Below are 23,895 nucleotides of genomic sequence, written 5' to 3'. Positions count from 1 at the left end.
GTAGACCACAAGGTACCCTCAGTGTCTATTACTAAAAAAAAGTCCTCAAGGACCCTGATGGTTGTGATAGGTGTTCTGGGTGCTCACAAAGAGAATGATCGTGGGGTTTGTCTATAGAAACACAGCCAGTAAGGGCACAGCCAAGTAGAAAGATTGCCAAGTTTGGGGGTTAGGAGAGAGCTCCATGAGAATTCAGGGTGGAAAACAGGAACTGGCCAGGAAAATTAGTCTTGAGGGAAGATCAAGGCAGTGGAGTTGAGAGCAAGAAGCATCTCAAGTGAGAGCTGACAGTGGGTGTGAACCCGGGACTGAGAATCAGAGGTGAGTTCAAACTCCGACCCACACTGAGAGCCGTGGGTCAAGGGACTCAGTCCCAGGCTCCCCATCTGTGACGCAAAGCGAGTGATCACTGCCTTGTTAGGTTACTACCTGTAGCACAGGACACTGCAGGATGCTGTGGGCTGTAGACTGAGGGGTGCCCCTGTTAGGGACCTCCATTGTGATGTGGCCAGCCTTGTAATGCAGGAAAGAACTTCAGGACAAATCAGCATGAAGCTGAGCTGGGTTTATTAAGATGAGAGATGGAAAATGAGGAAGAGAGGGGGAGGGAGAGGGCGAGAGAGACTTGAGATACTTAAAGTGCAAGAATTGAAAGAAAAATGTGCCTAAATGGTTGGGTGGCACATGGCTATAATGCCAGCACTTGGGAGGTGGAGGGGGCACAGGAAGACCAGTTCAAAGCTAGCCTGAGCTACATAGGAAGTTCAAGGTCAACCAGGGTTACATGAGATCATGTCTTGAAACACCAATTAATACTCTCTAGTGATTATGCATACACATAATGTAGAAATGGTTTGTGGCTTTTAAAGTGATATTGCTTAAAGGATGTAATTTACAATCAGGTTCAAAGATTTCAAAAAGTTTAAAACTTAGGTTAAAAAAATAATGAACTGGTTTACTTCTTTTCTTTGTTTTAAACAATGTCCTGTTACAAATGAAATTGTAAGACTTATGAGGTTCAGTGTTAGGGGCAAAAGGAGTAATAACTGATGTTTAATAACTGATGTTATTAAATCCAAAAACTGCTCACATCCATTTCAGTTTTAAGCAAGCCTGGTCCATGGTAGATTTTTTGTTTGGTTGTTTTGTTTCATTTTGTTGACACTCTTGTTTGAGATGTCTTTGGGGGAAACTAATTCCATGTAGGCAAATCTCTACTGATTTTGTCAGTTGTAGTCAAACATAAATCAGATTCCGGAGCAAAGGGCCTCTTTTCTTTCCCCATGTCCCTTGAATTTTCCTCGTCTCTCTATACTGTCTCAAGGTGGTAGTAAAACTTATGCAAGAAAATCCATAGAGAGCTGGACATGGAGGTACATATCTGTAATCCCAGCATTAAGAAGGCAGAGGCAAGAGTTCAAGGCCAGCCTGGGCTACATAGCATCTTTCCTCAAAGAAGCTGTCGTGGTCATCATCATCATCATCATCATCATCATCATCCCACCATGACCTCAACACAGCACCTCCACCCTGTGGTAGCCCCATGGTCACTTCTGTCGTTGGTATTGTAGGAGAGAGTGACAGAGGAGGAAGAAACAGCCAGCCTCACTGGCAGACACTGGGGGTGGGAGACAGGAGAGAATAGCTCCCACCTGGACTCTGGGTGCCCTCTGAGGAAGTGAGGAGTAGGGCAAGGCTTGCCAGGACCATACACACTCCTTCTGAAAGTGATGCTTGCCTCCACACTCAGCCAGTCCATGACCTGCTCTGCCAGGACAGGATGAGAAATGAAGAGCTCATTTCCTAGAAAGGTCCTGCCACAGGCCACAGACCACAGGCCACAGGCCACAGGCCACAAGGAGTTAGTATTGTGTTTAGTCTTCAGTCCAATTCACAGGGCTCACATCAGAACGCTGTTTGAACAAGGTATTGGCCCCGAAGACTTCAGAGTACTCACAGAGGGGATCCTTGGACCCACAGGCAACTTTAGGGTAGACTCTTGTTCTGTTCCCACAGTGGTGGGAGACCTGTGTTAGTGAGAATATGTGTCCTTGAAGATCAGCCATTCACAGGCAGAGGGAAGAATGAAACAATCTAAAAACCTGGGGCAGGGACCCTTGAATAGGTAGAGGAAGACTAGGAAGAAAGACATGGTCCTTCCATGTGATGCAGGGACACTTGGAGAGTGTGGAAACATGGTTTGGGGACATCTGGGAAGCAGAAAGTAACAGGATGGAAAAGGACAAAAGTGGACCCGCAGCTAATAAGCAACTCACAGAGGACAAAGACAGCTGCTGAGGGAAGTGGGTCTGGCCTCAGGAAGCCACACGCTGGCTTCAGGTGGGTGGGATTTGAGATGAGGGCAGGGCTCTCATCAAGCCATTAGAGCAAGAGCAAGACAGCTTCAGATGAGCATCGGGGAGCGGCTCAGGGTGTGCCCCCAGTTCCAGCTACTGGGCTAAAGCGCTGAGGGAGAGGCAGAACCCGAGGGCTCCAGTCCCTGGGGTTAGCAATACTGAGAGAGGTATCTGACAGCCATCAGTCATGTGTTGAAGATTATCCATGCTTTTGTCATCGTGAAAGACAAGCCACCACACATGAGCCAAAACATCACAGACATCCATAACAAGGCATGGTGAAATAAGAGGCAGATGCCTTCCTGGGAGAGAAGTACAAGGGCAGGAGTACATGGAAGGGTTACTCTGAGGAAGGGGCCTGCCAGGCAAGAGAGAGACAAACACCCTGAGCAGAAACTATGACCCGGGGTGGTAATCTCCTGGCATGATATGCCCAGGCTTCATAGATGTCTACCACCCCTCCTAGTCAGACTGTGCCTACCTTCTGAGCAAGGTGCCATGTTGGGTGGGCCAGGGGAAATTTTGTATCTGTGTGGCTGGAATAAGAAATTATTCATTGGGCAGGAGAATGGAAACAGAGAGTCTCTGGACTCCTTTAATATTTCTTGTGCGCTTGGGCCAGAACACTCACTGTCTCACAAACATTCATTATTAAATGTGCATATCTCAGCAGAGAGGTAAAGAGATGAAAAGGCAGCATGTCTCAGCTCTAGAGACTTCCATGTAGGAGACAGAAACGAGCCAAACTAAACAATGACAGAACAGCATGGAGGTTGCTGAGAGGTGGGCCGGGAGGTGTGGAGAGGTCTTCCCAGCAGCACTGGCCTCGAGGTGGTACTTGAAGGGTGACTCCGCTTCCTTTTTAATCCACAGGAGGGACCGTCTCCATGCCGTCTGTTGACAGTGAGGGTCATCGGCATGAAAAATGTCCGGCAGGCTGATACGCGTAAGTATCTTCTCCACTCTGCCCCCCCTGTTTTGGGGGTCCGGATAGAGAAAGACGTGGCTGCAGCCAGTCAGGCGTATCTCTGTGTGTAGAATTCCACAGACCCTGAGCCGTTGCTGTGTATCACCAGTGAGTTTAGGGGCTGCTGTGGTAGAGTAGTAGAAGCCCTTTAGCCTCATGGAACTGTCCACCAGCTCCTCTCAGAGCTGCTTCTCAGGACACCAAACCGGGCTCTTGAGCCACAACAGAGTCTGTAGCGTCCAGAGCTGCAGCCCAGCCTCCTCCATGTGGTTGGATATTGAAACCACTGGGCAGGAAGTCCTGGTAGACCAGCTTCCCTTCCCCTTCATCTGTCTCCCGCTGCATCTCCAGGCCACAGGAGCTCAGGGAGCCTCTGCTTTAAGAGGAAATCAAGCCACTGGACTGGGCCAGAAATGCTTTACATGTCTGTTATGGTGTGGTGTTTAAGAAATCAGTTCTCATCTCATATAGACCTCTGCTTGCTTGTAGGGAGAGAAAGCTTGTAAGGCGAGAAAGCTCTATGTCCAGGGTGCACATCTGTGGGAGCTGCAAAGACTAAAAAGGAGCATTGAGGCCCTAGGGTCTGAGTGGCCAGGTTATGAGCATCTGGGGGCCTGGAAGCCTGGGCTGAGGAGGAGCAACCTAAGAGAAGGGGCTCTGTCTTTGGAGCACCTGCTGTGGGCTGGCCACCAGGCATCCAAACACAGTTCAGTTCTCCCCACACCTGAGTGATCATCACAGGAGGCCCACTTTGTAGGTGAGGGGTTCATGATTGCCTGAGGTAGAATTGATTCTAAGCCTGAAGGGCTGGTGAAGAGAGGGGACCCTCTAGGGTAGTGGTTCTCAAACCTCCTAATGCTGTGACCCTTTAATACAGTCCCTCACGTTGTGGTGACTCCCAACCGTAAAATTATTTCACTGCTATTTCGTAACTGTAATTTTGCTACTGTTATGAATCATAATGCAAATGTCTAATGTGTGCAGGATATATGATATGATATATGATATGACCCACAACTGAAAACCACTGTTCCCTAGGGGAAAGATGCTGTGGTCAGATGATAGACAATCAGAAGATGATAGAAAAGGAATCTGCTGCATGATTTCCTGAGGATTGCATGACTTCCGGATACTCATGTGCCAATCATGCTGAAGGGCAGATTGGAGGGAGAGCAGGTGTGGAGGAGTGACAGCCCTGTAGTCCCAGAGACTGCAAGGTGACAGACATGATTCAGACTGAGCCTACAGAGTGTGAAGCATTCAGGGCCCGGGCCAGTAGGAACAGTTCCAGCAAGCATTAAGTTCGGCTTGTGTCAGCCAAGGGACCCACTACAGAGCAAGGGATCCTCAGACACCTGGGGACTTTCTCAGTACACTGTGATCTAAGGAGCCAAGAAGTGTGCCCAGGACTAGACCATCCAGCTTTCCTGCTCATTCCAGAACGGGTCTCTCACTCTATTTCTTCTTGGCAGAGGTCACCTCTCCCCTCAGCCCTAGCTCCCACACACCTTCTTCCTTCAGCTTCTCCAGAGGTGTGTCTGTTTCAACCCCGTCACCAACACAGTCACCCAGGATGCTCATTCTCAGTTTTCATGCCTGCACCTGTATGCGAGACCTTCCATTGTCCAAGGCCCTTTCTTCTGTCATGTCCCTGCCACGCCTGTCCCCTGGAGGCTGGCAAGCAGTGAGGCAGCCTACGATCCGGCTTTACCAGTCTCTTTTCCCCTTCACCGCATGCCCCTTGGCACACAGGCAGACTCTGGGGTTCTCTCTGAGATCCCCTGGTTTGTGTTTTTCTCACCTCCCCTAAGGGACAAAAGGCAGATATGGTTCTGGCAAGGTCACGTTGCGTCTGGACTCCACAGTTGTCCCAGGCTAGGCTATGTTACTACCTTCTAGGGTTCAGTGGGGATTATCCTGACCACTCTTGCTCGGAATGACCGCCTTCTACCTTAACTCCAAAATGAATGGTTTAGACATCTAACTCATGTCTGTTTTTCTGGAGATGTCAAGAGGCTGATAGCAAGAAGTATTCGGAGGTTCAGGGATGACACCTCACTTGCCAAGAGCTGAAGAGTACCTGTCCCAGGCCAGAAGGCAGGCACTCCTAGAAACCCTCAGCCACCAGATGTCTCCTGTGGTAAAAACAAGTTGAAACCCCAACCAGTACCCCAGGGCCATCAGGCAGGTACCTCAAGAGATATTGGGGTATCTGCCGGTAACCACACAGGAATGTTCTGAGCATCTGTGAAGATAATTAAGTCATTTCTGCCACCTACAATTCAAGGAAGGGAACATGTCATTCACATGACCAAGCCCTCTGTCACTTCCTGGGAAACAGGGGCTAGAACCTGCTTTTGCCTAGGAAATCCCAGGCCTTGAAATTCCCAGCTTAGTCACCTCTTCCGTGTGACCCATGTCCGCAGTGTTCTTAGCTAATGTGCCTGCCTCAGACTGTCCCCTGTCACTCATCTCTCCCCGCACTTTGCACAGTGCGCTCCTTGTTCCCAGCCTTTAATGCACTGGGTAGAGGAAGCTTTCCAATGAACCCTGGAGTGTGGGCATCTGATCACCTGATCGACCTTCTCACTTCCAGGAACGTTTTGTTGTTGCTGCTACTCTCTGTTTGCTTGTTAGTTCGTTAGAAGAGTCTCCCTACGGAACTGAGACTGGCCTTGAACTCTGGTTCCTCCTGCATCTGCCCTCCCAGTGCTGGGGTTCCAGGCCGCAGCAGCATGTTCTAACTTGGTTTCTGTTGCTGTGACAAAATACTGACCCAAAGCAACTTGGGGAGGAAAGGGTTTATGTCATCTTACAGAGTTCAGTCCTTCGCTGGGGAAGCCAGGGCAGGAACTCCAGGCAGGAACCAGGCAGCAGGAACTGAAGCAGAGACCATGGAGTGGTGTTGCTTACTAGACTGTTTGCCCTGGCTTGCTCAGCTTGCTTTCCTGTAAAACCCAGGACCACCTGTCCAGGGGTGGTGTGGCTCATAGTGGGCTGGACCCTCCCATGCCAGTCATTAATCGAGAAAACACCCCCACAGACTTACCTACAGTTCGATCTGATGAGGCAATTCCTCATTGAGATTCCCTCTTCCCAGATATGTCTAGGTCTGTATCAAATTAGCTAAAATTAAACAACACTCACCACTATTCCTGGAAAGAATATTTTTTATCTTCACTTGAGATGTAAGCCAAAACACTGAGATACTATTTAATGGACTCGGTGAGAATTTTTTAGGCATGGGTTGACAAAAGAGGAGCAGTTTTAGGGAGACAAAGGCCTCTGCAGGGTCCTTTAAGTCATACATGCTGAGTGGTCTGACAGAACCAATAGGTCGGCAGAATCCCACTGTACAGAAAGCAGAATTGAGAAGAGTGTTCCAGGCCCGGGGGAAGGGTTTGGGACCAGGAAAAGCGAAGGGATGGGTCCAAGAGGACGGAGCAGGTCTCTGGTGAGTCTCCCTTAAGGAGAGCAGTTACACACACTGACTTGCCCACCTGATCCTCTCAGGATCGCTACAGCAGGAAGTTGTTATCCATCCATTTAAAAGTTGTCTAGTGAGTGCCTGCTCTGTCCAAAGGTTGTAGGTCCTGGCTTTCTCAGTACTCACAGTGTGATGAAGACAGTGACTGGACCTGCCCTGCCGGTACAGCATAGCAAGTGCCCTCTCAGGAATGACACAGCCAAGGGGCACCTGGCAGGAGCTGGGCACTCAGAGGAGGGGTGCAGAGAAGATTCTAAAACCTTCTAAAGGGCTAGTGAGGAGAAGGGTGGGTTACAGTAGAAAACAAGGAGCCGGGTGCTGGTGGAGCACACCTTTAATCCCAGCACTCGGGAGGCAGAGGCAGGCGGATCTCTGTGAGTTGGAGGCCAGCCTGGTCTACAGAGAGAGTTCCAGACAGCCAGGGCTACATGGAAAAACCCTGTCTTAAAGAAAGAAAGAAAGAAAGAAAGAAAGAAAGAAAGAAAGAAAGAAAGAAAGAAAGAAAGAAAGAAAGAAAAGAAAAGAAAAGAAGTAGAAAAGAAGGGTGTGAGGGCTAAAGCGATGACTCAGCTGTCAAGAATACTCAGTGCTCTTGTGGTGGACCCATGTTCCATTCCCAGCATGTACATGGAGGCTCACAACCTCCTGTAACTCCGGTATCAAAAGATCTGATCCCCTCTTCTGGACTCTACAAATTACTGCATGCACATTGTGCATATAGCATGCAGACAAGCACACATGCACATAAATGAAAGGAAGGAAGGAGGGAAGGAGGAGGGAAGAAAGAGAAAGAAAGAGAAAAAAGAGGAAGGAAGGGAGGGAGGGAAGAAGAAGGGAAGGAAGGAAGGAGGGGGAAGGAAAGAGAAAAAGAGAGGAAGGAAGGGAGGGAGGAAGGGAGGGAGGGAGGGAGGGAGGGAGGGAAGGAAGAGGTTTCTGGCACTAGGAGCAGTGGGTTCCAGGCCTGAAGAGAGACACATAACCCTTTGGAGACCTAAGAGTGACTAAGCTTGTCCTGGAGTCAGAGTGAGTGTGGGTGGGTGTCAGCATGCGTGTGTAGGTGTATGAGTATGAGCGTGAGTGTGTGCATAAGCACATGCAGGGCAGGGTGGGGAGTCAGGAAGGGTGGAGAGATGAGGCTAAAGCTGAGGAAATAGGAAGGAGAGTCATGATGGGTAAGGATGAGACTCCTTCCTGAAGCCAGATGGGAGCCATTAAACTGGGTAGTGACAAAGTCATGTTTCAGAAGCCCCTGCTCTTATGAGAAAAGGGTGGCAACATAGGAGACAGAGAGCCCGGTGGGGAAGCTCCAGAGATGATGGTGACCTGCACCCAGGTAGTGCAGTACAGATGAGAACTCAGTGTGAGAATCAGGAGGATGCCTGGTTCCTGGTCTGAGTACCTGAGTCAGTGGGAGAGAATGAGGTGGGCCTGGAGGGGAGGGGCTTTGGATCTCACCAGATGGTGAGATCATCATTTTCTTCTCATTCTGTCAAGGTTTGGTCTTTCTGTGTGGATTAAGTCATGGTTAGGACAGGTACCGATGCCATCCTCTTACCTTTACTCAGTGGGAGGAGGGCTGGGAGTGTCCTTTCACCAAATGGTGAGCCATCAGAGACTAACTGTGACCAGAAGCCAGAAGACATGATGTAAAATGGGGTTACAGACACTGCAGAACTTCCGGTGCAGTGACAACATGGACTTCAGTCCCGGGGGGCGGGGGTGGGGGGGGGCGGGGTGGGGGGCTCTGCTTCCACTCACACAGCAATTACTAGTAAAAATTATGAACTAGTTCGAGTCCCAGCCTTCCCAGCCTCACCACCTACAGGACTTCTGACAGTGGAAACTATCAACTTTCACTAAGTTCTACAGATGTGGTTTGTACCCTAAGACTTACCCCAGCAAAGACAGTCCTGGTACCTCTTCCTCCCTCCTCTCAAGAATAATGGCATGAGGAAGCCACTTAGGCTATCCTTAGTCCTGTCTATTCTGCTACTCCTACCAGAAGAGTTACACTAGCTTCCATTTTGGAAAAGCCTTACAGGAGTCACAGCTGTTTCCCTTCCCCAGGACACACAGAGCAACAATCACACTTGGTTTGTCCATTTAAAGGGAAAGAAGGCACTTGGCCACAAATATGGGGGTTTCCTGGATTGTACACCTCATGCTAGGGGATCAGTACCGTATGGAGAACCCACTGAGGGCAGCTGCTTTAAATCATATGGAGACATGGCCCGTGCTCAATGTTTCATCTGATTCCCCTTCCCACAATGGCCCTTCTCGGCTGACCCGTGGAGAGCTATGCTTCTCCTCTCCACGGCTTCTCAGCTCAGCTCTACTTTGGTTCCCTGGTGCTAAGGCCACAGGTAAAGTGGACCTTTGGAGCAGGTCTTCTAGGTATTTCCCTGACATCTGGAGCACTATGTAGCTTATCTTGTTCCAAATCAACAGGCATAGATTAGTCAGGGTTCTCTAGAGGAACAGAACTGATGTAATGAATATTAAAAGGGGATTTATTTAGCGGGCCACACAGAATGTGATCTGAATAGTCCCACAGTGGCTTTCTTGTGATGGGAAAGTCTGAGAATTCAGCAGTTAGTTGTTCAGTCCATGAGGTTAGCTGTGTCATAGTCCCAATCTAGTGCTGTAGGTCTGGAGTATTTCTGGAGAGACACTGGTCTTTAGTATATATTGGAATCCCAAAGAAGTTGGTCCCAATATTGGTGTAGGAATGCTGTAGCAACAGGATAGGCGGTCTTGTCAGTGAGGATGAGGGCAAGCAGGCAAAAAGCAAGTTTCCTTCTTCTATGTCATTTTATATGGGCTGCCACCAAAAGATGTGGCCCAGAATTAGGGTGGGTCTTCCTGCTTCAAATAATCTGATTAAGAAAATTCCTCACAGGAACGGTCCAAAGCTTGGGTTTTAGTTGATCCTAAATTAGTCAAATTGACAACCAAGATTAACCATCAAAGTGTTTGCTCAGGGCCTGGGGTACTTCCACTTTAGGTGACCCTTGTCCATGACAAGGTCAGCAAGACCTGCCCCCATCCCATGTAACGTCTAGCCTTCGGTCTGTGTGGTTCTAGGACCAAGTCAGAGAGGTTGACCTTTGCATCAGGAAAAAGATTAGCAACTGAGAGGAGGCCCTGCTCTAGGAGAGATTTGTCTGAGGTTTTTTTGACTTCCATCTCCATCTCCTCTCCTTTCTCTTCTACCATTGTTGTCCTTGGACAGTGAGTCAGACAGACTGTTTTGTCACCCTCTGGCTGCCAACTGCCTCTCGGGAGAAGCTGAGGACCAGAACCATCTCCAACTGCCGACACCCAGAGTGGGATGAAAGCTTCACCTTTCAGGTCCAGACTCAAGTAAAGGTGAGCCACAGAGGACCACGCCTGTGTGTCCTGCCCACGTGTCTGCTCCCCTCTCCGCCACCTGTCCCTCCCCCACCCTGTGTCCCTCCTAAGGCTGTTTGTCTTCCTACATGTCCCACTAACCTGTCTTCCCACTCACCCACTACTTCCTTCTTCCTGTGTGTGTTCCTCTCTGAGTCTGCTAATCCTTCTACTCTAGCTTCCCCTGTCCTCCTAATTGTTGTTGGTCCGATCTCTTGTTCAGAAAAAAAAAAAAAAAAGTGTTTTCAGTACCTTCCAGAGCATTCTCCCTGCAGGAGAATACACAGTAGGGAAAGTCCTTCTATTGACCAGGTCCAACCTGATCTAATTTCAGCCAGAGGCTTTCCTCTTAAATCTGTTCTTTATTGCTTTAGTACTCTTCTCTTGTTTCTATTTCCTCAGGTGTGCGCTCTTTCACTCCTTAAGCCATTATTTCATGGTGTTGTTTTTCTTCAGAAATATGGTGGGTCTAAGTCATAGTCACATTTCTTATACTTGATCAGCTTGAGTTGAGGCAGCCTTGAGACAAAATTAGCCTGGTGATGAAGGCATCAATCCTGAGATAGTGGTGGCTTGACACTCCAGATAACTATAGTTCTAATTCATGAAGAGTCCTTTTAGTTTTCAAGAGGGTTGTGATCATTATGGTTCTTTTTTTTTTGGTTTTTCGAGACAGGGTTTCTCTGTGTAGCTTTGTGCCTGTCCTGGAACTCACTCTGTAGACCAGGCTGGCCTCGAACTCACAGAGATCCACCTGCCTCTGCCTCCCGAGTGCTGGGATTAAAGGCGTGCGCCACCACCGCCCGTCTCATTATGGTTCTTAAAAAAAATACCTTTTCACCAGTTGTGGTGGCTCACACCTATCATCTCAACACTCAGGAGGTTGAGACAGGAGGATTTCAAGTTTGAAGTCAGCCTGAGCGGCACAGTGAGACCTTATCTCAATAACATAAAGTAAGATTCCTTTTTTATATCTATGATGTACATGAGTTTGGTGAGGGAGGAAGATTTCCATGTGGATGTAGTGTGCCATCTTGGAATCAGTGTTTAAGCTTTCTTTTTTGTTTTGCAGTTAGTGGGTTACTCTGGTACCTATGTAAATTTCTAGAAATTACAAGACCGACAGATCCTATATAGTTGAAGGTGCCCAGAACCACATTTATATCCACTAGATAGAAATCTAGGAGGTAAACCTTGCCTTGAGTCACAGCTCCCAGGATCAGAGGTTAAGAGCCTTAGAAACTAGTCCATGCCACCTGAGGCCATTGAGTACAGACCACTTGCCACTTGAAGAGCTGGTTTGGGATCACGCATGAGATCTTATTAGGGGCTGCTGGATTAAAGAATAGAATTCACACAACTCACCTCAGTCCCCCCAGTCACTGGTACCACAGTAGCCTTTGCTGCCCGCTTCCCTTGGAGTACCAAATCTTAATTTCCTGCCTTTTCTAGCTATCTGCAGCTCCCAGGTGTCCCGTGTCTTGTAGGACCTTGCTTGGCTCTTCATCCTTCCCCAGGTGAAATGAAAACCCTCTCTATTTTCCCCAGGCTTCTCAAGCTTTTCAAGGGACCAAAGTCTCCTGAAACCAGAGCAGAGGGGTGGCAGTCTCTAGAGAGCTGGGGAGCAGGGGAAAGACGCTTCCTCCCTACAACGTCTCTGGCATCCAAGCAGAAGAATCTGTGCCCTCCTTCTGCAGACCTCTTTCTCTGCTAGGACTGAGGTCCTGTCCCCTGTCCTGGGAGTGGGTCACTGTAGCCATGGTAACCAGGTTTCCACTGTCCCCTCTCCTCTAGAATGTACTGGAGCTGAGCGTCTGTGATGAGGACACAGTGACACCAAACGACCATCTCTTGACAGTTCTCTACGACCTCTCCAAGCTCTGCCTTCGGGATAAAACCCACGTGAAGTTTCCACTCAACCCAGAGGTGGGTGCCGGTCACAGACCCCGAGCCTCTAACTTCATGGGGAATAGCCACTTACTACCGTGCTACCCTTGCACGGGCTTCTCTGAGCACATATACAAACTGGGAAAAGGATATGCTTCTGGTTCAAATCCTAGCACCCCCTTGCATGGAAATGACTTAACTCCCCTCATTTTCTACTTCTTCATCCATGTAACAGTGACAATAGTCCTCCAGGCAGGATTGCTGTGAGGCTTCCATGAGAAAGAGTAATGAAGGCACCTAGCAGTGAGTGCTGGTGATACTAAATAGAAACGTGGGTTCCACTTCCGTTTTCTTACCTCCAAGTCCTATTTCTGGAACGCCCTCGAGGTAGAGAAGGCAAGTCAGAGAAGTTCAGAACCAGAAAGAACCAGGGTATTCTAGATTCAGCCATCCAAAAATACCTGGGTGCTTGGGGGTGAGGTTCGGTTCTGGGCTTTGGGCATACATCAGAGGGCAAGCATCTCTACCTTTGCTCTATGTATTCGGATGGGGAAACTGAGGCCCAATGAAGCCATGGTTCACCCCCAGTTACACAAGAGGTATGGAAGCAGAGGTAAGGAAACAAGCCTGCCTTGACAAAGCTGGGCTCTCTAAAGGCACCAGCTCAGAGCTCCCTTGCCCAAGCCCTGAGCCCCATGAGAAGACAGGCAAACAGTGGAGAACCGTGAGTTGAAATAGAAAACCAACACTCTGGGACAGAAGAACGCATGTTCAGGGCCAGGTGTCACATCCACACCTGAGTCCCCTGCATTGCCAGCGCTGTGCCTGGTGTCAGAGACTGGGGCAAAGAGAGGCGGAGAGGGCAGGAAGAGCTGGGAGCAGCCATTCCTTCCCAGTGGGCCCATGGGCAGGGCATGCAGGTCTGCAGGGGTTGAAGAGGGTCCTTGGAGGGAGGTATGCGGACATGGCCGACAGCCTCCTTCCCGTCTCTCTCCTCAGGGCATGGAAGAACTGGAAGTCGAGTTCCTGCTCTCAGAGAAGTAAGTAGCATCAGCCCCATGTGTCAGCGAAGATCCTTGACTTCAGAGCTGTGTCTGCCTCTGGGCTGCCCGCTTTGTCCCAGCCTCACCCCTGCCACGGGTGCTGCCCCCCTTTGTCCCAGCCTCACCCCTGCCACGGGTGCTGCCCCCCCTTGTCCCAGCCTCACCGCTGCCACAGGTGCTGCCCCCCTTTGTCCCAGCCTCACCCCTGCCACGGGTGCTGCCCCCCCTTGTCCCAGCCTCACCGCTGCCACAGGTGCTGCCCCCCTTTGTCCCAGCCTCACCACTGCCTCTGTGCTGCCCCCCTCTCCCCGTCCCAGCCTCACCGCTGCCTCTGTGCTGCCCCCCCTTGTCCCAGCCTCACCGCTGCCTCTGGGCTGCCCCCCTCCCCTTGTCCCAGCCTCACCGCTGCCTCTGTGCTGCCCCCCCTTGTCCCAGCCTCACCCCTGCCACGGGTGCTGCCCCCCTTTGTCCCAGCCTCACCGCTGCCTCTGTGCTGCCCCCCCTTGTCCCAGCCTCACCTCTGCCTCTGTGCTGCCCCCCCTTGTCCCAGCCTCACCTCTGCCTCTGTGCTGCCCCCCCTTGTCCCAGCCTCACCGCTGCCACAGGTGCTGCCCGCACCCCCCCCCCCCGTCCCAGCCTCACCGCTGCCACAGGTGCTGGCTCTCTCCATGTGTGCCGGGTCTCTTGGGTGCCCAGGTCCTAACACTATTCTAGTTCCACTGACGCCAGTATTCTTTTAAAGATTTATGGGGTTGGGCATATAGCTCAGTTGGTAGAATATTTGCCTAGCATGGACAAAGCCCTGGGTTCAGTCCCTAGTACTGTATAAATCAAGTATGGTAGCACACACTTGAGACCTTGTCTCTCTCTGTCTCTGTCTGTCTATCTATCTATCTATCTATCTATCACACACACACACACACACACACACACACACACACACACACACACACACTTCAGTGCTTGCCTCAAGTTCACAGCATTTCCAACAGGAGCTTCCTAGAGAATTCCTGCCACCATGGTACGGGGTCAGGATAAGAGTTCTCCTCTTTGACCCAGAACTATTAGAACAAACATAACCCCTGGCCAGAACAGAAGAGGTGGGCGACAAAACCCAAATCTGGAGGCTGAAGAAATGGCTCGATGGTTTAGAACACTTGTTGCTCTTCCAGGGGACCTGGGTTCAATTCCTAGCATCCACATGGTGGCTCACAACCACCTGTGACTCCATTTCCAGAGGGCCTGATGCCCCCTTCTGACCTCTCCTGGCACTGCATGCATACAATATTCATACTTAGGTACATCCTGCATGCATGCAAAAAACCCATACACATAAAATAACAAAATAACTTAAATTTAAAAGCCAACCCTATTTGCAAAATGTATACATTAATTAAAGCACAGAAGCTTTGTTGGTACAAGAGTATTTGTGTCTGTTCTAGGTGAAGGGCTGCAGTCTTACTGGCCTCAAACCTGTGCATCTATTTCCCCCTGGACATTCTGTTTTAAATGTACATCACTTTCCTCCTCGACAACCTACAGATCTAGATCTAAGTTGGAACAGGTCACAGAGGCTGGCTTAGGGCTCTGATCCTCCTGCCTCTGCTTCTCGGGTGTCGAGTTTACAGATAGATGCTACCAAGTCTGCTTCAAACCTAGTTTTTCAAGCAGATATTTCTCATGAGAACTGAGAAGGATCTGCTATTTTATGACTGATATGATTTACGGCTTTTGTCGCCTTCATAAGAAACCAGCCAAGAATATTGTTACTGACGGAGAGCTCTCTTATTTTTCAGTCTCTCTTCACCAGAGATGCTCATCACCAATGGCGTGCTTGTGGTAATTATCCTTCTGGGCTCTGGTCACTCCAGAGGCCACATGTGGCAGCTGCTCTCAGCAGAGAGGGTATTGGGCCCAGCTTGGAGCCTTGTCCTTATGCTGAGCCCAGGGAGAATTAGACCAAATGGTTAACTAAATGAGGTGCACCCAGGGGTGGGCCTACACTCTGGGATCCTGGATCAAGGCAAGAAGTATGAGGGTATCACCCTTGCCCAGCACCCTACATCCCCAAAAGATCACCCCTTTCCCAGACTTAGTCACTCACAACTCCAATACCTCTGCAAGCATGATTTCATTACTAAAATTATTTCTTAGGCCAGGTGTGATAGCACATGCTTTTACCAGCTCTTGGGAGGCAGAGACAGGCAGATCTCTATGAGTTTGAGACCAGCCTGGTCTACATAGTGAGACCCTGCCTCAAAAAAAAAAAAAAAACAACAACAAAAACAAAAACAAATAAACAAAAAAACTGTTTTAACTGAATGTACCCAATGTCCCAAGAAACCTCTCTCTTAAAAAGCAGTGTTTGGAATGTGTGGCAAAGGCCTTTGTCCAGCCTCTGCTTCTTGGAGGTTATTTCATTCCAAGTCCTTATTTTCAAGGCTGAACACTGCTTTAGGTCAGCCCCTGATGCTCCTGTAAGCGTGACTCCCAGTAAACCGTGATGTGTGCCCTGGCGTGGTCTCCCCGCTCTTGGAGTGAGGCACTGTGCCTTGATTGGGTTCAGAATTGTCTGCAGCATGCTCAGTACCCAGCATGCTCAGCAGAAGCCCTAGGTTAACCAACACTGAATTCATCGTCTGTGTCTTTGCCTCTTCCCTTCGAACTGGAAGCGAGGGGCGTGGCTTGTGCTTCGAGTCCCAGTGACCCTCTTTGCTTTGTCACAGTCCCGCCAAGTCTCTTGTCTGGAGGTCCACGCAGAACCCAGGAGGCCGAGGAAGAGGAAGAAAAGTGAGAGCTTCCCTTCTCTGTCTAATGGCGGGTTTGGGCATGGGGGCGGGCGGAAGACGGCTTCCAAGCCGTGTCGAGGTCAGTTTGGAGTGCAGGGAACCAGGTCAACTCAACCTAGTCTGGGCTGTCCTGGGTTGGGGAAGTAAAGTCAAAACTCTCAGAATCGTTGTGTTCTCAGACACCTAATCTCTTCCGCTGTCTCTGTGAAGAGTGTGTTCTTCCAGGGACCCAGATGGAAGTCCTCAGGTCTGCCAAGCGTCCTGGGGCCTGGGGCTCAGGGCTGCCCTGTGTACTCAGACAATGGCAGCGCCCGGGGCAGGTGGGCACCGCAGCTGCGGGGGTCCTCAGGCCAGACCTTCCTAGCAGCTCCCACTTCACAGCATTTTCCAGTTGGAAGAGACCTAGCGAGCCACACACGCGGCTGTCCACCACTCCCCACCTCTCTGACGCTGGACTTCCAGCTGTTCACAGGAGAGGGGTTGGCGCTGCAGACACAGGCCAGAAGGGAGGGCTTGGAGGGGCTTCCGCTCCCATCAGACTGTCTGATGGGGGTCTGTCTTCTCTAGAGTGGGCTGGTGACTTTGACTTTTGGAGGGGGGGGCGCTCTTCTAACAAAGCAGAACCAAGAGGTCTAATCTTCACTTAACATCTTGGAAGGCTTTCTGGAGAGCATATCTGTCGGTATCCTCCACAGGCCTTGTTAAAATACGGATTTCAGGGCCCTGTCTGAGGCATTTTAATGAGCGCCTAGTGATTGTGAACCCCTCCTGGCCCTTCAAGATAAGATTTTTTTTTTTAATTTTTAAATGTATTTATTTTATCTTCTGTGTATGAGTGTTTTTTTTCTGTGTGTATTTATGTACACCAAGTGCATTGGAGCCCCCCCCCCCCCGGAACTGGAGTTTAAATAGTTGTGAGCCGCTGTGTGGGTGCTGGGAACCATACCAGGGTCTTTGAAAGAGCAACAAGCACTCTTAACCACTGAGCCAAGATAGAGGATTTTTTGCTGGGCTAAATCGGAAGCAGAGACAAGAATCTTCTCATGGGTCTAACTGTATCTTCTTTCTCAGATGAAGACCTCCTGGTGATGGTGACAGACTCCTTCGAGAATACCCAGTGCGTCCCACCCTGCCTGGATCCCTGCAGTGGGGACCCGACCTGTTTCCACTACCCTAAGTACTTCCAGCCCCAGCTGCAAGCGGAGGAGGCACCTGTGAGCTATTGGAACTGTGGGGTACGATGCAGCCACAGCCATGCAGCCACAGCCGGAAGGCGGGCCGGGGGAGGGGAGCTGGGCTGGAAGGGCTCACGGAGGAGCCGCTCAGCCCCTCACAGAGCCCACCCATCCTTCCAGCTTTGCTGCTGTGGAACACGCAGGAGTGGCCCTGTCTGCCAGCCCCTCGACGGCCTTTCTGATGGCCAGGCAGTGACCCTGCCTGTGGTGAGCACCCGGGTCTGGGAAGGGGTCCCAGAGCTGTCTAGCTTCTGTAGGAGGGAGGTGGGACGCGCCCAAAGACACATGGGGAAGGTAGCACGTGGGGTCTCTCATATGGAATGGCCTTGTAGGCCTCGGTGGGAACCAGGAAACACGTGGCGCCTGAGTGAAGAAGGTGAAATGTTAGTATCTAGAAGCAGGATGTGGGAGGGGAGCATGCGCGTACGTGTGTGAGCATGTGTGTGTAGATTGTTGTGAACATGCATGTGTGCTGACTCCAGCCCATGAGTGAGTCATGTAGTAAGTCTCCACCTCTTTGGGTGGGCTCCTTTGCTCTCAGTGGCCGTCTCTAACAGGTATTCCCCCCTTTTCTCCTCAGGGAGAGAACTATGAATTACACATGAAGTCCACACCTTGGTAAAGTACCCTTTTCTGTCCTACCCCTAACTCAGAGGAGCAGGGATGACGTGGTGTCTCGCTGTAGCTTGATTTGATTTTCTTCAGTGGCTAATGAGGTTGAGCATCTATTCCGGAATGACTCGGCCATTAGTAGATCATCCTTGAGACGTCTTTATCCAAATCCTTTGCCCGTGTTTTGAGTGGGTTCTGTCTTGTTATTAACTTATGGAGAGTTCTTTGTATATTCTGGATACAAGTAATTTTTTGTTCTTACCCCTCTTCTGTGGGATCTCTTTATATTTTCTCTGTGTATGGGCATGTTGTTTTATACTGTGTATGAGTGTTTGTTTACACATATGTATGTATGCCATGCATAGCTAGTGCCCACAGGGATCAGAAGAGGGCATTGGGGACCCCGAAACCGGAGTCACGGATGGTTGTGAACCACCATGTAGGTACTGGGAACTGAATCCAGGTTGTAACTGTTGAGCCTTATCTTTCAGCTCCTCTTTCCATGTTCTTTCTTTTTTTTTAAATTTTTTTATTTTTCAAGACAGGCTTTCTCTGTGTAACAGCCCTGGCTGTCCTATCTGTAGACCAGGCTGGCCTCGAACTCACAGAGATCCACCTGTCCCTGCCTCCTGAGTGCTGGGATTAAAGGCATGCGCCACCAACACCCGGCCTTCTTTGCATTTTCTTGGTGGTGTCCTTTGGAAAAAAACGAAGGTTTTTAGTTTTGATAAAATCTATTTTCTTTTTTGTCATTTGTATTTTTGATGCTGAATCTATGAAATAATGCCTACTCCAAAATCATGAAAATTTGCTCCCATGTTTTCTTCTAAGATGTCTTTAGTTTTAGCTCTCATGTGTAGGTTATAATTGATTTTTGTATACTGTACATTTTACATGGGGATAGCCAACTGCTCCAGCATCATTATTGAAAAGACTTTTCCCTGTTAAATTTCAGCTTTGTTGAAAAATCAAGTGACTATAATTTTTATAATTTTTATTTTATGTGTATGAGTGTTTTTCTTGCACATAAGCCTGTGTGCCACATATGTGCAGTGCTAGCAGAAGCCAGAAGAGGGCATCCTATCCCCTGGAACTGGAGTTACAGACAGTTGTAAGATGCCATGTGGGTGCTGGGAACTGAACTCAGGACCTCTGGAAGAGCAGCCAGAGCTTTAAACCTCTGAGCTGTCTCTCCAGCCCCTTGTCTGTAATTTTTATTTATAGTTTGATTTGTTATTTTTCATTAGAAAAATTATTTAATCTCACTGGGTCTCAGTTTTCCTCATCTGCAATTCAAGTTGTTCTTTGACTCTCATGAATTAATGCATGTGAAATACCGGGAATCTAGATGGTGAATGGGATTCTCAGCAAAAGTCCACCATTGCTACTGTTATTATTCATTCCCATGACTGCCAGAAGAAGTCATTTCCTCATAGGAAGAGAGGTGCTGGGAGAGCCCAGGCTGTACCTTCAAAGACACTCAGCTTTGTTAGTAAGCTAAGAGAGGCCAGAAATTGACACCCCCTTGGAGTCTTAAGGGAGCTGGGCCTCAGAGGATTCAGGAATACGGGTAATAAAAAAGAGAGTGGTTCTATGAAGGTAAAGACCCTAACCAAGGTTCAGAAGTCAAGCTCTGAGAATCTGGTGGGTCTCTTCCAGTAGGTAGCTTGAGGTGAGCTTGGACAGATCTGGTCGGGTCTTATATGCCAGGCTTGGTTGGATTTGATGAAAAGAAGGCATACATCAGGCATGTCATGGTAGCTGTGCCTTATCTGCCTCGAAGAACTGTGGGGTGACACAGGGGGGTCAGTGTGAGAAGCCTTGAAGAACTGTGGGCTGACACAGTGGGGTCAGTGTGAGAGGCTTTGTCGGTTGCACAAATACCAGGAGAACGGTGATTCTGTGGGAGGAGGGGCTCAGAAGGAGCAGGGAGCCCCACAGGAACAGAGGGCGAGTTTGTGGGGCTCAGGAGAGTCCGCAGTCTATAGTCCTGGGGGGGGGGTATCAAAGGGATCTAAAGGACCCTTGTCACTCATATCCAGCTTTGGGATAGAGAAGGTGCCTAGGGAAACCTTTTGGAACTTTCCAGATCCTGCTGAGGAGGCAGGAGGTTCAGAGAGGCCCAGGAGTGGTCTTCAGACAAGTCCCAGCTTATTGTGAGCCAGCTAAGGTTCAGGGGCTTTGTGTCTGATGTCTCATTAAGTACTGAAGGTACTTCTGGCCAGTAAGCGTTTTGCAGATGAGAATGCAGATGCCCAAGGTCGAAGAAGAGATACATTAGCAGAAGTGGGCCCCAAAGCCACATCTGCCCGCTGAAGGTGGTGGCTACAGGGTCCCCTTTCCCACAGCCCTAACTCGCTGGATGTGCGGCTCGGATTCAACCTGTGCCAGGAAGAGGTGGAGTTTCTGCAGAAGCGGAAGGTGGTGGTGGCCAAGGCACTAGGTCAGGTGCTGCAACTGGAAGAGAGCCTGCGTGAGGATGAGGTGGGTACGCAGGGGCACGGCCTGGGCTGAGGAGGGCCTGCGTGAGGATGAGGTGGGTACGCAGGGGCACGGCCTGGGCTGAGGGGGACCTGTGTGAGGATGAGGTGGGCACGCAGGGGCACTGCCTGGGCTGAGGGGGGCCTGTGTGAGGATGAGGTGGACACGCAGGGCCACTGCCTGGCCTGAGGGTCACTCTGGGCTACACCGGTCCCCCAACTCCATGTTCTACTCTATCCCAGGGTGACTACTCTACCACCTGGATTTCTGTGTTTGCTCCAGCTAGTGGGCTGCACACACACACACACACACACACACACACACACGAGAGGGCTGGGAAGAGGGAGATGGAGAGAGAGACTAAGCTGTCTTACTGACACAGCATCGAGATGGTATTCTCACCCAGCCAGGAGACATTTTCAAGTTCCAGCACCTCAGGCACCCAGCCCAGCCTTCACCCACTTGTTCTTTCTTCCCTAATGTGCACATGTGCCCATCCCCACCAGAAACGACAGCTGAAGGAAGCTGAAGAGAAGCCTCTTCCCCTGGAGGCAGCCATAGCGCCTCTGAACCTCCATCTGTTAGTCCGGGGAACAGGTTAGCCCCCGAGCACCTTGCTTCTGAAGCTAACGAGAATGTAGGCTGAGACAGGAACAGGGCTGTGACAGGGCTTCAGCTCCAGGAAAGATCTTACGGTCCCCGCTAGATGGAGATAGGAAGCCTCCCTTAAACCTATGTTACTCCCCGCATCAGAAATGTGGGGTCTTTTGTTTGTTTGGTTGGTTGGTTTGGTTTGGTTTTTTCTCTTACTCTCACAAATACTGTATAGACTGAGCATGTATCACATGCCAGTTTGGGGACTAGTGCCCCAACATCACTGTCATGTATAGGTGTCAGTCAGTCACCATCCATGATCTACACATATTCCCCTTAGCCTCAGTTTTAACATCTATTAACAAGGAGCTGGGTTGAGTGCTCAGAACTCTTTAATTTAATTTAATTTAATTTTTTTGAGACAGGGTTTCTCTGTGTAACAGTTCTGGCTGTCCTAGAACTCACTCTATAGACCAGGCTGGCCTCGAACTCACAGAGATCCACCTGCCATGAGATCACTCCATGTCCTTTCTGGGGAGGAGCCCTTTCCAAGCAGCCTCTTCTGTGCCTACAGGTACCACTGATAGCCATCATGGCCACAGGAGGTGGCACAAGATCTATGGTTGCCCTGTATGGCCACCTGCTGGCACTGCAGAAGCTGAACCTTTTGGACTGTTCTACTTACATCACTGGCTTGTCAGGTGCAACCTGGTAAGGAACTGGGCACCATTGTTGGTGGAGCCCAGAGGAAGTAGCAAATGGGTGTGGCCTGGGATCTGGTAGAGCTCTGAACTTTCCCATCCCAAGTAAAAGTGATTCATGATGCCTGGAAAGCTCTGCCATGCCCAGCTGTGGGATTTGGGACATTCAGTTTAATTCCTTATACTCAGTTGCTGGATCTGGAAAGTTAGGTTGACAGTAGGCTTGGCCTTTCCCAGTATTAAACACAGAGCCGCTGTATACATTGGCCATTATTGGCTATGTCCTTGGGGCTGTGGCAGCAGCCCAGAAAAACATGGTGGCCAGCGATGAGTGAACCTGGTGTTGCTGTCCGTCCGTCCTGGTGAGATGCAGCCACCCTCTTAGGGGTGGGCCCAGTCTCTCAGGATGGGTGGAGCTAGCCCAATAGCTCTAGCTTGCTTCCCTGCAGACACTCAATACTATCCTTTCTCTGTATCTCTGTCCTGTCAGACCCCCTCAAGCAGCAGAAAGGAATAAGCAGAGCTTGCACAGGGCTGCCTCCTCCCATTCTGCTGAGACAGGAGGGAAGTGGGCACTGGACCCCCAAAAGGAAACCAAGGAAGGTCAGCCTTAACAGTCGGCATAGCACCAGGAGCCAAAAAAAAAAGTTCGTTTATATTTAAATCATAAGGAATAAAGGAGCTTGTAGGTCAATGAAAATATTTTGATGAATGTCATTAGTACAATTATCTTTATATGACATAGTCATAGCATAGCCTTTTTAGTTTTTGGTTGTTTTTTGTTTGTTTGTTTGTTTGTTTTGGTTTTTCGAGACAGGGTTTCTCTGTGTAGCCTTGCGCCTTTTCCTGGAACTCACTTGGTAGCCCAGGCTGGCCTCGAACTCACAGAGATCCGCCTGCCTCTGCCTCCCGAGTGCTGGGATTAAAGGCGTGAGCCACCACCACCCGGCTAGTATTTTTTATAGTGGAAGTGGTTCACTAAAATCATCAAGCAGCCCTGTGACCACAGGAAGCCTCTTAGCCGGAGCTACACCTTACTCTGTCAGGGACTGAGCCCTGCTGTGTCTTTTCTCTTGATGGAGCTCCAGGTAGCTGTTATCAGAGGGACTGGATGTGAACTTGTCCTGGGAAACCCCTTGGCTCATATCTACTCATCAGATGCTTTGGCTAGATGGGCCAGAAGGTTATCAGGGCTGTCCTCTGCATCAAACATAGCTGTCCATCAACATCCAGGAGGGAGTGGTTACAGGATATCCAGAGGGATATCACTGTCCACTGATGTTCAAGCCCCTTATGTACATGACATGGTATCTGCATAATGAAGCCCATACAGTCCTAGCAGGTACCTTAAGTCGTCTAGCACCAAATCCAATGTAGTCGCTGTGTAAGTAGATTCTTAGTTCCGTCTCAGTAACGACAGTCCATAGAGGCTCAGTAAACAGGAAGGAATTTCTGAATAATTTCCTTCTGCAGTTGGTTGGGTTTCTAGGTGAAGAAGCTGCAGGTTCACCCATAACTTCCCTCCTGTTATTTTACAGACAGAGAAGCAGAAGCGCTTGCCCCAGGTGTCAGGAGTCATAGGCCTGGGATTGGAATTCAGTCCAGGGCCTGTGTTCAACGGCAGCTCTCAGCAACAAAGATAACCCACAGCACTAGAGAAGCACTCAGCTATTAAAAGCACATAACTGCTCTTGCAGAGGATCCACCTTCAGTTCCCAACACCCATGTCAGGCAGCTCACAAGGGCCTGGAACTCCAGCTCTAGGGGGAGCCAATGACTCATATAATTTTTTTTTTTTTTTTTTTGGTTTTTCAAGACAGGGTTTCTCTGTGTAGCTTTGCGCCTGTCCTGGAACTCACTTGGTAGCCCAGGCTGGCCTCGAACTCACAGAGATCCGCCTGCCTCTGCCTCCCGAGTGCTGGGATTAAAGGCGTGCGCCACCACTGCCCGGCCTCATATAATTTTTTTAAAGATTTATTTATTCATTACGTGTACAACATTCTGCCTGCTTGTATGCCTGCACTCCAGAAGAGGGCGCCAGATCTCATTACAGATGGTTGTGAGCCACCTTGTGGTTACTGAACTCAAGACCTCTGGGACAGCAGTCTGTGCTCTTAACCTCTGAGCCATCTCTCCAGCCTAGTCTCATATAATTCCTATAATAATTATTATACCTGACATGGTGGCCCAGCACTCAGGAGGCAGAGACAAGTGGACTTCCATGAATTCAAGGCCAGCCTGGTCTATATAGCAAATTCTAAACTACCCAGGGCTGCATAGTGAGACCTCCATCTCAAACAAAATAAGTAATGATAATAAAATAAAATATGTTTAAAATGATAACTTGCTTCA

At 49.6% G+C, this 23,895-nt stretch overlaps 1 protein-coding gene across 1 annotated transcript in view; it reads left to right on the top strand.

The window, feature by feature from the left end:
* The first annotated feature begins 3,275 nt into the window (after positions 1-3,275).
* The window catches only part of Pla2g4e (phospholipase A2 group IVE), a 34,878-nt gene continuing 14,258 nt past the window's right edge, over positions 3,276-23,895 (top strand). Inside the window, exons 1-11 of the mRNA XM_059258925.1 lie at positions 3,276-3,303; positions 10,044-10,180; positions 11,996-12,127; positions 13,088-13,128; positions 14,928-14,970; positions 15,858-15,921; positions 16,992-17,155; positions 17,276-17,362; positions 17,736-17,773; positions 20,116-20,251; positions 21,417-21,553. Of these exons, the coding sequence (XP_059114908.1) occupies positions 3,276-3,303; positions 10,044-10,180; positions 11,996-12,127; positions 13,088-13,128; positions 14,928-14,970; positions 15,858-15,921; positions 16,992-17,155; positions 17,276-17,362; positions 17,736-17,773; positions 20,116-20,251; positions 21,417-21,553 (1,007 nt within the window). The remainder of the gene's footprint in view (positions 3,304-10,043; positions 10,181-11,995; positions 12,128-13,087; positions 13,129-14,927; positions 14,971-15,857; positions 15,922-16,991; positions 17,156-17,275; positions 17,363-17,735; positions 17,774-20,115; positions 20,252-21,416; positions 21,554-23,895) is intronic.

The sequence above is a fragment of the Peromyscus eremicus genome, chromosome 4, assembly GCF_949786415.1.
Source record: "Peromyscus eremicus chromosome 4, PerEre_H2_v1, whole genome shotgun sequence".
NCBI lineage: Eukaryota > Metazoa > Chordata > Mammalia > Rodentia > Cricetidae > Peromyscus > Peromyscus eremicus.
This window is presented reverse-complemented; position numbering and strand designations above follow the sequence as displayed.